General features: G+C 40.5%; 1 protein-coding gene across 1 annotated transcript; it reads right to left on the reverse strand.

Annotated features, from left to right (window-relative positions):
• Nucleotides 1-1,685: 1,685 nt before the first annotated feature.
• LOC117334771 (cell surface glycoprotein 1-like) lies at nt 1,686-11,997 on the reverse strand. Its single transcript, XM_033894570.1, has 4 exons — nt 11,928-11,997; nt 7,327-8,422; nt 2,947-3,805; nt 1,686-1,730 (listed from the first exon to the last, which is right to left on the reverse strand). The coding sequence occupies exons 1-4, from the start codon at nt 11,995-11,997 to the stop codon at nt 1,686-1,688; spliced, it is 2,070 nt and encodes a 689-aa protein (XP_033750461.1).
• Between the last annotated feature and the right edge of the window lie 3,995 nt (nt 11,998-15,992).

The following is a 15,992-nucleotide window of genomic DNA, read 5'->3' on the forward strand; positions in this document are numbered from 1 at the left end:
AAATGTTTAGTGTTTACAGGGAGATAATTGTGTGTCAATGTTTAGTGTTTACAGGGAGATAATTGTGTGTAAATGTTTAGTGTTTTACAGGGAGATAATTGTTTGTAAATGTTTAGTGTTTACAGGGAGATAATTGTGTGTAAATGTTTAGTGTTATACAGGGAGATAATTGTGTGTAAATGTTTAGTGTTTTACAGGGAGATAATTGTGTGTAAATGTTTAGTGTTTACAGGGAGATAATTGTGTGTAAATGTTTAGTGTTTTACAGGGAGATAATTGTGTGTAAATGTTTAGTGTTTACAGGGAGATAATTGTGTGTAAATGTTTAGTGTTTACAGGGAGATAATTGTTTCAGTAGAGAACACTACCTACAGAGAAGTTTATTTTCGGCCGCTGTTTTATTTCACCCAGATATGGAAATTCGAACATTTTTATCAATGAAACTATTTTGTCATGAATGAAATCATATAATCTTTCTTTCATTGATAGGTTATGATAAGTATTAGATAATGGAATAATAAAAAGATTAAATCTTCCTTACCATGAATAAAACAAAATATAACACCTTATTGTCATTTTTCTTTTATCACAAAAGAGGACTGATCGCCTTTATATATTCCATCCGGGTATTCTGATGTTTTCCTTGTGATAGAGACCAACCCCTGGCTACATTATCATTTCAGTACTCACAGGGGAGATAACTCTAACGACCTTTACTCACAGGGGAGATAACTCTAACGACCTGTACTCACAGGGGAGATAACTCTAACGACCTGTACCCAAACGTATCTGTGACGTTCGATTGGAAATCTTTTTCCCTGGAGGTAGCATTTTATTAGTTTTCCATACCACATTAAACAGCTACCATTAAAAAAGGAACACGGGGCATATAACCAAGTCATACGGAAGTGAAAGCATATTGTGACAAGTCACATTCTCAAAATGAGAACTAGGATGGCGACAACGAAACCATCAGGTATTTCAACAATCGTAAATCACATCTGAATTTATACCGCACAAGGAAATGGAATATTTCCAAACGAGACCATGACATCGACCACATAATAAATTAGATCTCAGGCAGCCATTTGTATTGTACAAAGCTTTCTTTTCAAAAGTTTTCAAATAAAAATCCTAACACGTGCTCTTTAATTTAATATCATGAACATAACACACAACACAACCTTATACAGAACTGGCGATCTAACAAGAATTCTCTGTTGAAATCATTCAAAGTCAAACGACTTAACATTTCAAGAGTACACATCTAACAGTTGGCATACTTGAAGATTTATTTTATCCTTAATACTACCGAGAGACAAGCTTCCCACATTTTGGTATATTTGAAGACTTACATTGTACTAAATATAATAAGACCACAAACCGTCCCCAAGTCTTCATCTCTAGTGTCTCGCGAAACCTGGTGGTGTTATTTATTGGTGCTAATTAAACGTCACACATACACTTGTAGGTAGCTGGTCATTGACCTTCCTCAAAATCCATCAAATCGTATATATATTTATATACCTACATACAATATCATATGTGGTGTCAATCATTGTATTGTAAAATGACCCATTAGTTCTGGTTCAAAAGAGTCCTTTGCGTCTATCGAATATTGGATTATATGTAAAGTATAGAAAACCTTGTCCATCTCACGCCTGGACACACGTAATGACGACCTGTCAATCATAAAGACGGTCTGATACCTGGACACACGTAATGACGACCTGTCAATCATAAAGACGGTCTGATACCAATACCCTAACTATTGATCATAACCATACATATCTTATTTGCTATTCACCATCTAATTCGCACGAAATAAATGGTTAATCGAAGAAATATGAATTCACAATTGAGATAATTTACTGTTTGAATAGTTCATAATTAGTACAAAGCCATATATATATAAACGTTTATATATTCTGACGAGTCATAAAATTGTCTTCCTTCGTCAATTGTGTTACTATGCTATATATCAAATAATTAGCACAATGTATCATATGCACTATGTGTTGGTAAAGATTTGAATTTCCTGTCGTATTCGTACTCAATGAATATTTGTTATATGTGTACAATTCGCATCCATGTATGTACATATATTGCGATCCAGGTATTCATATCATCTAATAGACGACTTCCACAATGATCATGTCAGGGTATCGGGCCGACCATCACTACGCCATTGAAACGTTCTTTTTTAGGATCGCCGATGAGGCGCAGCGGTATAAGCTGCGGGTATTTCTGACTAGGCGTTTGGGTGCCGTAGATCGAGGCCCGGTCAGGGCACGAGTCAAAAAGTTGTCTTCCTTCGTCAGGTGTGTTACTATGTTACACATTTATATATTCCGATATATACTAACCTGTCCTTCACATTTGTTTCCAGAAAGTCTTAATATAATTAAAAAACGAATATGTTCTAAAGTACCACAACAACAAACAATCACTTCAAAACATGAAATCGATATAACGACAAATAAATTAGTGCTGTTACCTAAAACATGTATTAATGAAACCATCGGCAACTTTCTAAGATAATTCCTTTAAAATCACCTACTTTGTAGATATCACACAATTCGGCACGTAAGAGACTTTGTACCCTTTGTATATGCGTTTGTAATGACTGGATAGTAAGCTCATGAACTGTACGTCCCCGAGATCTACTGTTACCCTGCTCATGAACTGTACGTCCCCGAGATCTACTGTTACCCTACTGGTAAACTGTACGTCCCCGAGATCTACTGTTACCCTACTGGTAAACTGTACGTCCCCGAGATCTACTGTTACCCTGCTCATGAACTGTACGTCCCCGAGATCTACTGTTACCCTACTGGTAAACTGTACGTCCCCGAGATCTACTGTTACCCTACTGGTAAACTGTACGTCCCCGAGATCTACTGTTACCCTACTGGTAAACTGTACGTCCCCGAGATCTACTGTTACCCTGCTGGTAAACTGTACGTCCCCGAGATCTACTGTTACCCTGCTGGTAAACTGTACGTCCCCGAGATCTACTGTTACCCTGCTGGTGGACTTTACGTCCCCGAGATCTACTGTTACCTGCTGGTGGACTTTGTCCCCGAGATCTACTGTTACCCTGCTGGTAAACTGTACGTCCCCGAGATCTACTGTTACCCTGCTGGTGGACTGTACGTCCCCGAGATCTACTGTTACCTGCTGGTGGACTGTACGTCCCCGAGATCTACTGGTAACCTGCTGGTGGACTGTACGTCTCCGACATCTACTGTTACCTGCTGGTGGACTTTGTCCCCGAGATCTACTGTTACCCTGATGGTGAACTGTACGTCCCCGAGATCTACTGTTACCCTGCTGGTAAACTGTACGTCCCCGAGATCTACTGTTACCTGCTGGTGGACTTTGTCCCCGAGATCTACTGTTACCCTGCTGGTAAACTGTACGTCCCCGAGATCTACTGTTACCCTGCTGGTGGACTGTACGTCCCCGAGATCTACTGTTACCCTGCTGGTAAACTGTACGTCCCCGAGATCTACTGTTACCCTGCTGGTGGACTGTACGTCCCCGAGATCTACTGTTACCCTGCTGGTGGACTGTACGTCCCCGAGATCTACTGTTACCCTGCTGGTAAACTGTACGTCCCCGAGATCTACTGTTACCCTGCTGGTAAACTGTACGTCCCCGAGATCTACTGTTACCCTGCTGGTGGACTGTACGTCCCCGAGATCTACTGTTACCCTGCTGGTAAACTGTACGTCCCCGAGATCTACTGTTACCCTGCTGGTAAACTGTACGTCCCCGAGATCTACTGTTACCTGCTGGTGAACTGTACGTCGTGTTAACATGTTATAAAGAATACCCTGTCTGGGAGTTACGTTTCCTATTACTGATTCACAATCACTCCGCAGCACGGGTACTTCATTGTTTTACATGTGGTGATACAATGCCTTTCTTGAATGGCTATAACCACATAAACTGTCCTTTGAATTACGACAATAGGGACATTTGACACGTGATCAGTCGAGACATAGAAGCGATGTTATCATATTGTCATCTCATTGGAAGAGATGGTTATAACGTTTTGTGTTCCATCAAATTCTACATGGAACTTATTGATTGTCAATAATATTGGTCCACTCGACTGATTAAATCGTATGTGAAACTTAGTAAATCAGTTTTTCGTCTTTTCATCTGAGACATTCCATAACTGCCAATATATCGAGAGAAAAAAACTTAAAATCGCCTACGTCTGCCAAAACGATAGCACTGCCTTATATATTTAAGTCTATCAAATTTGTTGAAATTATAGAGCTTAATTCCAGATAAATGGTCATATACATAGGCCTAGATATGTGTACCGAAATTCATGTATAATGGTCAGATACATAGGCCTAGATATGTGTACCGAAATTCATGTATAATGGTCAGATACATAGGCCGAGATATGTGTACCGAAATTCATGTATAATGGTCAGATACATAGGCCGAGATATGTGTACCGAAATTCATGTATAATGGTCAGATACATAGGCCGAGATATGTGTACCGAAATTCATGTATAATGGTCAGATATATTGGCCGAGATATGTGTACCAAAATCCATGTATAATGGTCAGACTCATAGGCCGAGATATGTGTTCCGAAATTCATGTATAATGCACAAGAATTCGAATTAATGTCATGCCGTCATGACATATTTCATTTACAAAAAATAGAACACACACTCGTACATGTCCTCGGGAACTAATTCCATTGGAGAGTTATGTTAAAACTGTGGAATTTTTATACAAATCACTACGATGAATTCTAAAGGGTGTGTTAGTATGCCGAGCATGTCAGCGTTCCCTAAAGAATAATTCTATTAGAATTTCCTACTCCACGCACTGCAAGACGAAAACGGAATTAGAATAAAGCTTTTTCATTATTTTTATCAAAAGCATGAATCAATTCAACAAAAAGTAAAACATATTGTTCAAAATTGTTTGAATTCTGGTAAAATAAGCTTCTGGTATTGATTACAAATAATGAATGCAATGACCTTCGGATAACAGAAACATCAAGTTTATGGTGACTCTCATAAATGTGTCATTATCATTTTTGTCAAGATCTTGGCAACACAAAGGAGCAATGATGAGAAATAGTAACATTTCGTAGAAATGACTTATTTTAGGATCAACATCTAGCATGTTCAATCGCTTACCTAGGCAGTCTTAACTTGATCAATCGATCCTGTAGGTCATGTTTGTCGCAGGTATCATTTATTGAAAAAAATCCTATTGACATATAAACAAAGTCATATATGGTCATCGTACATATTTTAGCGAGGCATTTCGCTAAATTATTATTGTGCTTATTATCAATTGATATGGCTGCGCCTGCTTATAATATGTTGAGCACTTTGAATAAGTAGGTTTATAAAAATGGAGAGAAACCAGAGCGACTTGAAAAGAACGGAATAATCTGAAAAAAATCCCTTTAAAACATTAAATAGATGTTTGGTTTTGGTTTATTTTTGTTTAACGTCCTATTAACAGCCATGGTCATTTAAGTACGTGCCAGGTTTTGGAGGTGGAGGAAAGATGGAGTACCCGGAGAAACATCCCCGGCCTACGGTCAGTACCTGGCAACTGCCCACGTAGGTTTCGAACTCGCAACCCAGAGGTGGAGGGCTAGTGATAAAGTGTCGGAACACCTTAACCACTCGGCCACTGCTCATGGAGAAAAGAAGAAATAGGTGTCTTTAAAAACAACACTAGAATTAATTACAGACACAATGTTAAATAAAAAACGCAATATGTCCAGACCAGAATCCAACCCAGTGTATTATGACTAATCCCCATGCCTTCCTTAAGTCTCTGTAGGAGGCTAACCGGGATTAATGTCCCAGTTTCCCTATCAGCCAATGAATCCTCTCCTGTACTGATACGTAACTAGCAATTCATACAATTAAACGGACCACAACATTACTATTTCTGATTATTTTTGTTGTGGTTTATCGTGAGGAAAGGACAGAAACCATATGGCCAATAATGCCGGCTCGTCATGGTTGTTTCCGTGGTCGGATCCAGTGGACCGATAATATTGATTAGACGTTACATATCAAAGCTCCATGTGCTTTATACTTAATTGGCAGATCGGAGTAATAGTGGACATTTACGTGTAATTTATATATTTACATATCTACATAGCGTGATCAAGTGCATTTTCAAGATAGCTTTGTAAATAACTTGCCACCAATAGCTACACAGCAAGATGTAATTATTTGATATGAGGATACATAGTTATGTAACATACTTTATACAGTCTACATATGTACTTATGTTGTCCTTTGTTGATGATAGTCCTTCAACGACATGGAAGATATTTCCGGAACTTACTAAAGAGGATTGTCTCAAAAATATTTAAAAAAAACTGTCTTCTGCGTCTTTTGAACGTCACATATAATTACTAATACGAGGGCTGATTGATATGTTGTGATCCTCGTATTGAAGGATTTTAATTTTGCCGGACATATTGTATTATTTTTCAACATAATCCCCTTCAGTATCTAAACACTTTTGCCAGTTGTGTTTAAGGGCCTCAATGCCACTTTTATAGAACTCCTTTTCCTGGCTGTTCAGAAAGTCATGCACTGCATGTAGACGTCATCATCGGACTGAAACAGGATGCCTGACATAACTGGTTTTAGTTTGGAAATAGATGAAAATCTGATGGAGCGAGATCTGATGAATAAGGCAGATTCTCAATCCATTTAAAGCCACAATCGTGAATGGCAGCCATGTTAATGACAGACTTGTGTTTGAACAGAAGCATTGTCCCGATGGAATAACAAACCTTTAGTGAACTTTCCGCGGCGCTTAAGTTTAATATTTTCCCGTAACTTCCTCAGAAGTGAAGCATAGCATGTGCCATTGATTGTTTGTCCCTTTTGAAGATGCTCTATCAGCTGAATACCATCTGCATCCCAGAAAACTGAGGCCATAACCTTCCAACTGATGGAACTGTCTTTGCCTTCTTTGGTGGGGGAGGTCCATGGTGCTTCCATTGTTTCGAATATTGTTTTTGCCTCTGGGGTAAAATGATGGACCAATGTTTCATCCATAGTGACAAATTTCTGAAGAAAGTAGGCAGGATCTTCCACAAAAAGGTTAAGATTAGCACGCCATAATGTGCGCCTGGTGGGCTTCTGATCAACTGTCAGAAAATCTTGGTACCCATCGGGCCGAAAGCTTTCTCATTGCAAAAACCTCGGTCACAATGGAATGCACTCTTTCCTGTAAAAATGCCAACTCTACTGGCTATATATCGTTGCTTGACTCGTCTGTCAGTCATAACAATGTCACGAACTTCATTGGCCATTTCTGGGGTTTCAACATTAACACCCTTCCAGGACAGGGGTCATCCTCACTTCCAGGACAGGGGCCATCCTCACTTCCAGGACAGGGGCCATCCTCACTTCCATGACAGGGGCCATCCTCACTTCCAGGATAGGGGTCATCCTCACTTCCAGGACAGGGGCCATCCTCACTTCCAGGACAGGGGCCATCCTCACTTCCAGGATATGGGCCATCCTCACTTCCAGGATAGGGGTCATCCTCACTTCCAGGACAGGGGCCATCCTCACTTCCAGGACAGGGGCCATCCTCACTTCCAGGACAGGGGCCATCCTCACTTCCAGGACAGGGGTCATCCTCACTTCCAGGATAAGGGCCATCCTCACTTACAGGACAGGGGCCATCCTCACTTCCAGGATAGGGGTCATCCTCACTTCCAGGACAGGGGCCATCCTCACTTCCAGGATAGGGGCCATCCTCACTTCCAGGACAGGGGCCATCCTCACTTCCAGGACAGGGGCCATCCTCACTTCCAGGACAGGGGTCATCCTCACTTCCAGGACAGGGGTCATCCTCACTTCCAGGATAGGGGCCATCCTCACTTCCAGGACAGGGGTCATCCTCACTTCCAGGATAGGGGCCATCCTCACTTCCAGGACAGGGGTCATCCTCACTTCCAGGACAGGGGCCATCCTCACTTCCAGGATATGGGCCATCCTCACTTCCAGGACAGGGGTCATCCTCACTTCCAGGACAGGGGCCATCCTCACTTCCAGGACAGGGGTCATCCTCACTTCCAGGATATGGGTCATCCTCACTTCCAGGATAGGGGCCATCCTCACTTCCAGGACAGGGGTCATCCTCACTTCCAGGACAGGGGCCATCCTCACTTCCAGGACAGGGGTCATCCTCACTTCCAGGACAGGGGCCATCCTCACTTCCAGGACAGGGGCCATCCTCACTTCCAGGATAGGGGTCATCCTCACTTCCTGGACAGGGGCCATCCTCACTTCCTGGACAGGGGTCATCCTCACTTCCAGGATAGGGGCCATCCTCACTTCCAGGATAGGGGTCATCCTCACTTCCAGGATAGGGGCCATCCTCACTTCCTGGATAGGGGCCATCCTCACTTCCAGGATAGGGGCCATCCTCACTTCCAGGACAGGGGTCATCCTCAAGGCTCTGTCGGCCGCGCCCCACCTTTTCACTGTAGCATATGACGGGACATATTTCCCTAGTGTTGCTACCATATCATTATGGATATCCTTAGGTGTTACACCTTTTTATACAAATATTAGATCACTGCTCTTTCACATTTTATATAAACCGGAGTTTACTGTATTAATCATAATGCGAAGAGTATTAAAATCGGTATGTGGTTAAAAGTATATCTAAAATATTCTAAAACTTTAGGGTTTTTTTCTCTAAATATCATACCCGTCTTTGTCAATTTAAACACATATTTCACGAAAAACCTTGTTAAACTCTTGAATGCTGTTATCATTAATCACATGAAATGATTTAATGGGTTTTATCGTTAGTTAGTTTTCCCTTGTGAAAACGCTGATTATAAAACAATAAGCCTCGTAGATATGATATTTTTGTCCACGATTCAACACTTCATCCGAAAATACTCTAGTATTTCCAGACGACCAGGAAATGACAACCAGGTAACGTTAAAACAGAAAGCGTAGACTCTCAAGGGTTTTTTTTTCTGGAGATCATGAATACGATAAACTTTGAAATCGGCCGAGAAGAAGTCAAGTTATTACTTATGTGATATGGGTCGTCTAGACGTACTCTCAGCGACAAAGTAAAATTCTGTCTTTTTGAATTATATAAAGATTGGAACAAAATGTCCGGGGAAATTCAAAACAATATTTTTGCATTTCTTTTCCACGATATCGCAAACATAAAACATACACAAAACAAAACTGAACAGACAGAAAAAAAACTTACAACAGACAAATCACATCAGAGAGCGTTACATTATGATGTTGGATGTACAGAATCATGTAAGGGACAAACGTCAGAGGGATCTGAGGTGAATACATGTCTTTGTGTAGTTCCTATAAATGTGTATATTTCTGTATGTTCTTGTTACACTTATTAGGTTATATGTAACAATAGTACTTTTCTAATGTCATTTGCGTGTTTTCTGAAGAAAAAAACGTTTTGAAAAGGACGAGTAAAATTCTTATTTGAATTAAGATTGAATGATTGTTAAAAAAAAACCCACAAGATGATAACGTCATTCAACACAGATTCACTTCATAAACTAATGAAAATAAAACTGCTTCCTACAGCTCTTTGGTCTTTTAGAGCTCGTCAGTGATGCTAATGCCACCATACAGCTGTCATTCCGGTACTCGACAGTGATGTTAGGGACATCATACAGCTGTTTGGTCATTGTATGACTCAAAAAATATGATAGGGACATCATATAGGTGTGTTTTCATTTTAGGACTCGTCAGTGATACTAGGGACATCATACAGATATATGGTAAGTATAGGACTCGTCAGTGATACTAGGGACATCATACAGATATATGGTAAGTATAGGGCTCGTCAGTGATACTAGGGACATCATACAGATATATGGTAAGTATAGGGCTCGTCAGTGATACTAGGGACATCATACAGATATATGGTAAGTATAGGGCTCGTCAGTGATACTAGGGACATCATACAGATATATGGTAAGTATCAAACTCGTCAGTGATACTAGGGACATCATACAGATATATGGTAAGTATAGGACTCGTCAGTGTTACTAGGGACATCATACAGATATATGGTAAGTATAGGGCTCGTCAGTGATACTAGGGACATCATACAGATATATGATAAGTATAGGGCTCGTCAGTGATACTAGGGGTCAGACAGTCACAGGACGCAACATTGAAAAACAGAAAGAAAGAAAAAAAGACATGCAAAGAAAAAAGGAATTCTGCCACAAATCGATAGAGCGGAGGCCCATAGAGAGGGACCAGGCGTTCCGAAAGGAAACGCGTCTTCTTCATGGACGAATAAATGAAATACATATCCATTTTGATGTGGGACCTTCGAAACCCTACCACTGCGCGTTCTAACTACACTTGGCTCAACTGTCTTTGACACGTTATTGCTAGACACAGTGACACTAACAGGCTTCCCCGGGGTGCCAACTACCATCTGACTAGAACTATTTTTAGCAAAGGATTTTAGCACAGTTGGTCTATATTCAGGAATAGTTTTACAGGATTGGTATGACGGCCTATAACCAGGAATGGTTTTTCAGGATTGGCATGACGGTCTTTAACCAGGAATAGTTTTACAGGATTGGCATGACGGCCTATAACCAGGAATAGTTTTGACAGGATTGTTAAGACGGTATTTTGACAGGAATGGTTTTGACAGGATTGGTATGACGGCCTATAACCAGGAATGGTTTGACAAGATCGACATGATGGTCTATAACCAGGAATGGTTTGACAGGATTGGTATGACGGTCTATAATCAGGAATGGTTTTGACAGGGTTGTTAAGACGGTCTTTTGACAGGAATGGTTTTGACAGGATTGGCACGACATTTTATATTCAGGAATTGTTTTCATCTTATCTAAGCGACTGTATTAAGTAGTCGTTAAATTAAATATAGCTGCAAAACTCTAAAAGTAATTTATAACACAATATTGAGTTTTAGAAACCGTACATATTGTTGTTGTACATTCAATTAAAAACTTGTTATGGACAATTTGACATCTGGATTGGAGATATTTGGAAACAACATGGCCTTGTTTTCTCTAACGAGAACAGACAGGACGCTGTTGGAATACCTAAAGACATATTCAAAAGGAATCCATTTGGACTCTCGGGTCGGGTTGAATTCAGGAAATAACAACTCATATATATGTGAAATATTGCGTACAGTTGGCTAAATATAATATTATCATATGATTGTTCTGATTTACCATATAATAAGACTGTGATAAAAAATGTAATAACAGCGTAATATCACAGTGATGACGTCATAGAATATTATATGACGTCACTATTGATATAATTGTGGCCTCACATAAGTGTCTTTGTGGAGAAGCACGTAGTCCAAGTCGAAATAAGCCTGTCCTATACAGACTAAGAGTTATGTGATAAACAGAAGCTTACACTAGTGACTATGTCTGATATAATCTATTTAATCTTACACGAGTGACTATGTCTGATAGAATCTATTTAATAATCTTATATGACACTCACCTAAAACCCCATGACATATCAAATTATTAATCCAATTTAATTATATTTGACTCACTCATTTTAACTCACTCTCTATTAAGAGAGAAACTAATAGATAAACCAGGTGTTGTGTAAATACTCATCTTGTGGATATAATTATATCACATAAAGAGAAAAAATAATTAATAAATAATTACCTAGAAAAAAATGAAATCAGAAATATAATAATGCCTGTCTTTTCTATATATTTATGTTCCAAAGACTTCCATATTTATCAAAGTCAGAATATTATTCAAAACAATAAATGTTCGATAACAAACAATTAAAGCAATAAATATCTATTCAGTCATTAAATTAGTTGTTTCAATGTAAGTTAATCCTTCTGATAAACATGACTTACCTATAGATCTGAGAATGATCCAAACATAAGCGATGTTTTTCATTAAAAGTGTCCCGCCCGGACTTTCCATGACCTAGTGTCCAAGCGTCGTACGTCATTAGGTTTACACTCCCTAACAAACAATGGCCGACCATCACATGGCGAGAGGGAGGAACATGACCAAGTCGTAATTGGATTTCCTCCCAGCGCAGTAAAACACACCAGCTTCACCCCTCCTTTCACTTCCGACGGTTATCTACAAAATATATATGGTGGACAATATCTGTGATTACTTTTGAAATAATTTATCGGTATTTGTGAACAAGGGAATTTATTCTGAAGCGTTGAAATTAGACAAATACCGCCTGATATAGAGTGTGTCATATATCGAATTTATTACACCAATCTCATAGAACGACGGTTATATATCGTCACACACATTCTCATATATACTCGTTTACGGGGAATACTGTTTGTATGAAAAATATGTTCCAAGATAGAAACAGATTTCTATAGTAATAGCATCTGTCGTTTTTTTCAGATTTGTGCTTAAAATTAGGTTTCACTGAACGAAACATTATTGTGTTGATTAATGAAACAGAATTGAAACTGTTCGACTGAGTGTCGCGGTCCCACGCTAACAATACTTGTCGGTATTGATCATACTGTTGTGAGCCAAAGAGAGCATTCTGATAATGTCTAACGGATTCTGTACGAAATGCGACGCCATGCAATTCCAAGTCCCCGTTGGGACCATCCTGGTTTGTCCTGATTGTATTTTCTCTTAGAGTGTAATTTAAAAACTTCTTATAAGTGAGGGAAAACGATTTCTGAAAAATGGAAACTGTAAATGCATAAAATTGTCGAAGATAAATTGATCCTCGCTTTCTTGAGATATCGTTACAGCTGGGAGTAGGAGAGAGCTTTCTACAAATTGTACCGCGCTGTGTTCCCGGACTCCCCAGTTTATTTCCAGGTATCTTTGGTACCTAATATAGGAAACCTAAATCCAATTCTTCCTACTTGATTAATTTATTTTAAATGATTTTTTAGACAAATGCTCGATTGTAAACATATATGTACCATTATACTCACATATACATGTATTAACCCTTAATGACCGATATTTAACACCTAAACACATTCTTCTAACCAGTCAATACAAAATGGTGCTATGATTGAACAAAGAGCTACTTTACTGACTATTAATTAGAAAACAAGAAAAACACAGAAAGCTAGTACGGTTAATCACCGTAACTAAAGAAAACTGGACAGAATAGAAAAAAGGTAACGAAAAAGTTGTTAAAGAATTTTAAGTAACAACTGAAAATGCACATCCACAAAAAAAAAATCATGGTTTCGGTCAACCATGAAACGACAATTCAGGGTGGCGGTCATCAAAGTATTGACATTTAAGGGTGGCGGTCAACGGAGAAATGACCATTCAGGGTGGCGGTCAACAAAGAATTGACCAATTAGGGTGGCGGTCAACAAAGAAATGACCATTCATGGTGGCGGTCAACGAAGAAATGACCATTCATGGTGGCGGTCAACGAAGAAATGACCATTCATGGTGGCAGTCAACAAAGAAATGACCATTCATGGTGGCGGTCAACGAAGAAATGACCATTCAGGATGGCGGTCAACAAAGAAATGACCATTCAGGGTGGCGATCAACAAAGAGATGACCATTCAAGGTGGCGGTTGACGGTCAACAATGAAATGACCATTCAGGGTGGCGATCAACAAAGAGATGACCATTCAAGGTGGCGGTCAACGAAAAAATGGCCATTTAGGGTGGCGGTCAACAAAGAAATTACCATTCATGGTGGCGGTCAAAGAAGAAATGACCATTCAGGGTGGCGGTCAACGAAGAAATGACCATTCAGGGTGGCGGTCAACAAAGAGATGACCATTTAGGGTGGCGGTCAACGAAGAAATGACCATTCAGGGTGGCGGTCAGCAATGAAATGACCATTCAGGGTGGCGATCAACAAAGAAATGATCATTTAGGGTGGCGGTCAACAAAGAGAAATGACCATTCATGGTGGCGGTCAACGAAGAAATGACCATTCAGGGTGGTGGTCAACAAAGAAATGACCATTTAGGGTGGCGATCAACAAAGAAATGACCATTCATGGTGGCGGTCAACGAAGAAATGACAATTCAGGGTGGCGGTCAACAAAGAAATGACCATTTAGGGTGGCGGTCAACAAAGAAATGACCATTCATGGTGGCGGTCAACGAAGAAATGACTATTAAGGGTGGCGGTCAACGAAGAAATGACCATTCAGGGTGGCGATCAACAAAGAAATGACCATTCATGGTGGCGGTCAACGAAGAAATGACAATTCAGGGTGGCGGTCAACAAAGAAATGACCATTCAGAGTGGCGGTTGACGGTCAACAATGAAATGACCATTCATGGTGGTGGTCAACGAAGAAATGACCATTCAGGGTTGCGGTCAACGAAGAAATGGCCATTTAGGGTGGCGGTCAATAAAGAAATGACCATTCAGGTTGGCGGTCAACGAGGAAATGACCATTTAGGGTGGCGGTCAACAAAGAAATGACCATTCAGGGTGGCGGTCAACGAAGAAATGACCATTTAGTGTTGCGGTAAACCACAAAATGACCATTCAGGGTGGCGGTCAACAAAGAAATGACCATTCAGGGTGGTGGTCAACGAAGAAATGACCATTCAGGGTGGCGGTAAACCACAAAATGACCTTTCAGGATGGCGGCCAACCACAAAATGACCATTTAAGGTGGCGGCCAACCAGGAAATGACCTTTCAGGGTGGCGGTCAACGAAGAAATGACCATTCAGGGTGACAGTCAACAAACAAATGACCATTCAGAGTGGCGGTCAACAAAGAAATGACCATCCAGGGTGGTGGTCAACGAAGAAATGAACATTCGGGGTGGCAGTCAACAAAGAAATGACCATTGGCACGAAAAGAGCACCCAAGATCGCCTTACCACACAGAATGACCATTGTCCAAGGAAAGAATGCATAAAACCTATTCCTAGATCAACCATAAAATACTTGTTACAACAGAAAATTTGGTATTCATTGAAAAGTATTAATACCATCTCGGTCTGTCTGAAATAACCGTATAACCGTCTCTGTGACGTCACTTCCCACATCAGTCTCAGTAATATCACAGTCCAGATAAAGCACTATACCTAGTTATGAACGCCATCAATATTTCGCGACTAGACGTTACTTTGAGGACTGTCACAACGTTCCAGGCAGGCCTTGCGTGCTACTTTACGGGGACCATTTTTCCTAACCGGAACTGCCCACAGATGGCCCTGACATGGCAGTATCTCCTTTACAAGACCTCGCTCGAACTTGCCCACATTTGTGTACGGAAATCCTTGATGCTAGGTGCCAAGTTTTGAACATGCTCCAAACTTGTTCCGGGTGAGTTTTTCCGCAGATGGCGCAGAACACCAGCTTGAGGCCCGTATCGGCCACAAGTCACAGGCAGTTGAATCGCTTGAAGAAAGTAGGTTATCTATATGGACCTGTGTCCATGTCGAGTCCGCGCGTGTCAGCTGCGGGCATCCTGCGGATATGAAGTGGTCTTTTGCTGGCAAGAAACGGTGTTGGTACTGCCAACGTACGTCTGGCCTGTCAATTTACGGGTATGGAGCGAGAAATACGAGGAAAGCGAAGGCGTGTTGAGGGCCAGTTACTAACTTCCTGCTAGTAATTTGAGGTCAGGCAGCGGCGAAATTGTTGGTATTCTGCGAGGTCTGCTGCTATATAAATGATCCCGTTAGAGGAATTCCTTCAATTGTCAGCCTGTTTGTGAAGGAACAGGACATCTACGCAGGATGACTAACAGGTCATACATCCAGTAATAATTGGGTATACTGCAGGCGAAACTGGGCTGACATTTCTCCTCTGAAGGAACATGACAGGGGTAACGAACAGAAAATCGACACACTATCACAGCATGTCGACTCATGAAATCTGGGCGTGAAAATTAATCAAATTGTTGATGACTCTCATATCTAAACGTAACGTCGCGAGGACTACCGAACAATTCTATCTTCGTAGACTAAATCCTGTTAGG

Source organism: Pecten maximus, chromosome 9 (assembly GCF_902652985.1).
Source record: "Pecten maximus chromosome 9, xPecMax1.1, whole genome shotgun sequence".
Classification (NCBI taxonomy): domain Eukaryota; kingdom Metazoa; phylum Mollusca; class Bivalvia; order Pectinida; family Pectinidae; genus Pecten; species Pecten maximus.

Excerpts from the sequence above, each read along its gene's own strand:
- LOC117334771 (XM_033894570.1), bottom strand. The coding sequence starts at position 11,997 with ATGGAAAGTCCGGGCGGGACACTTTTAATGAAAAACATCGCTTATGTT. Across the intron at positions 3,806-7,326 it reads CCCCAGAAATGGCCAATGAA|TTCACCAGCAGGTAACAGTA; the intron begins GTTCGTGACATT and ends CACGACGTACAG. Across the intron at positions 1,731-2,946 it reads ACGTACAGTTTACCAGCAGG|GTCGTCATTACGTGTGTCCA; the intron begins GTAACAGTAGAT and ends TATGATTGACAG.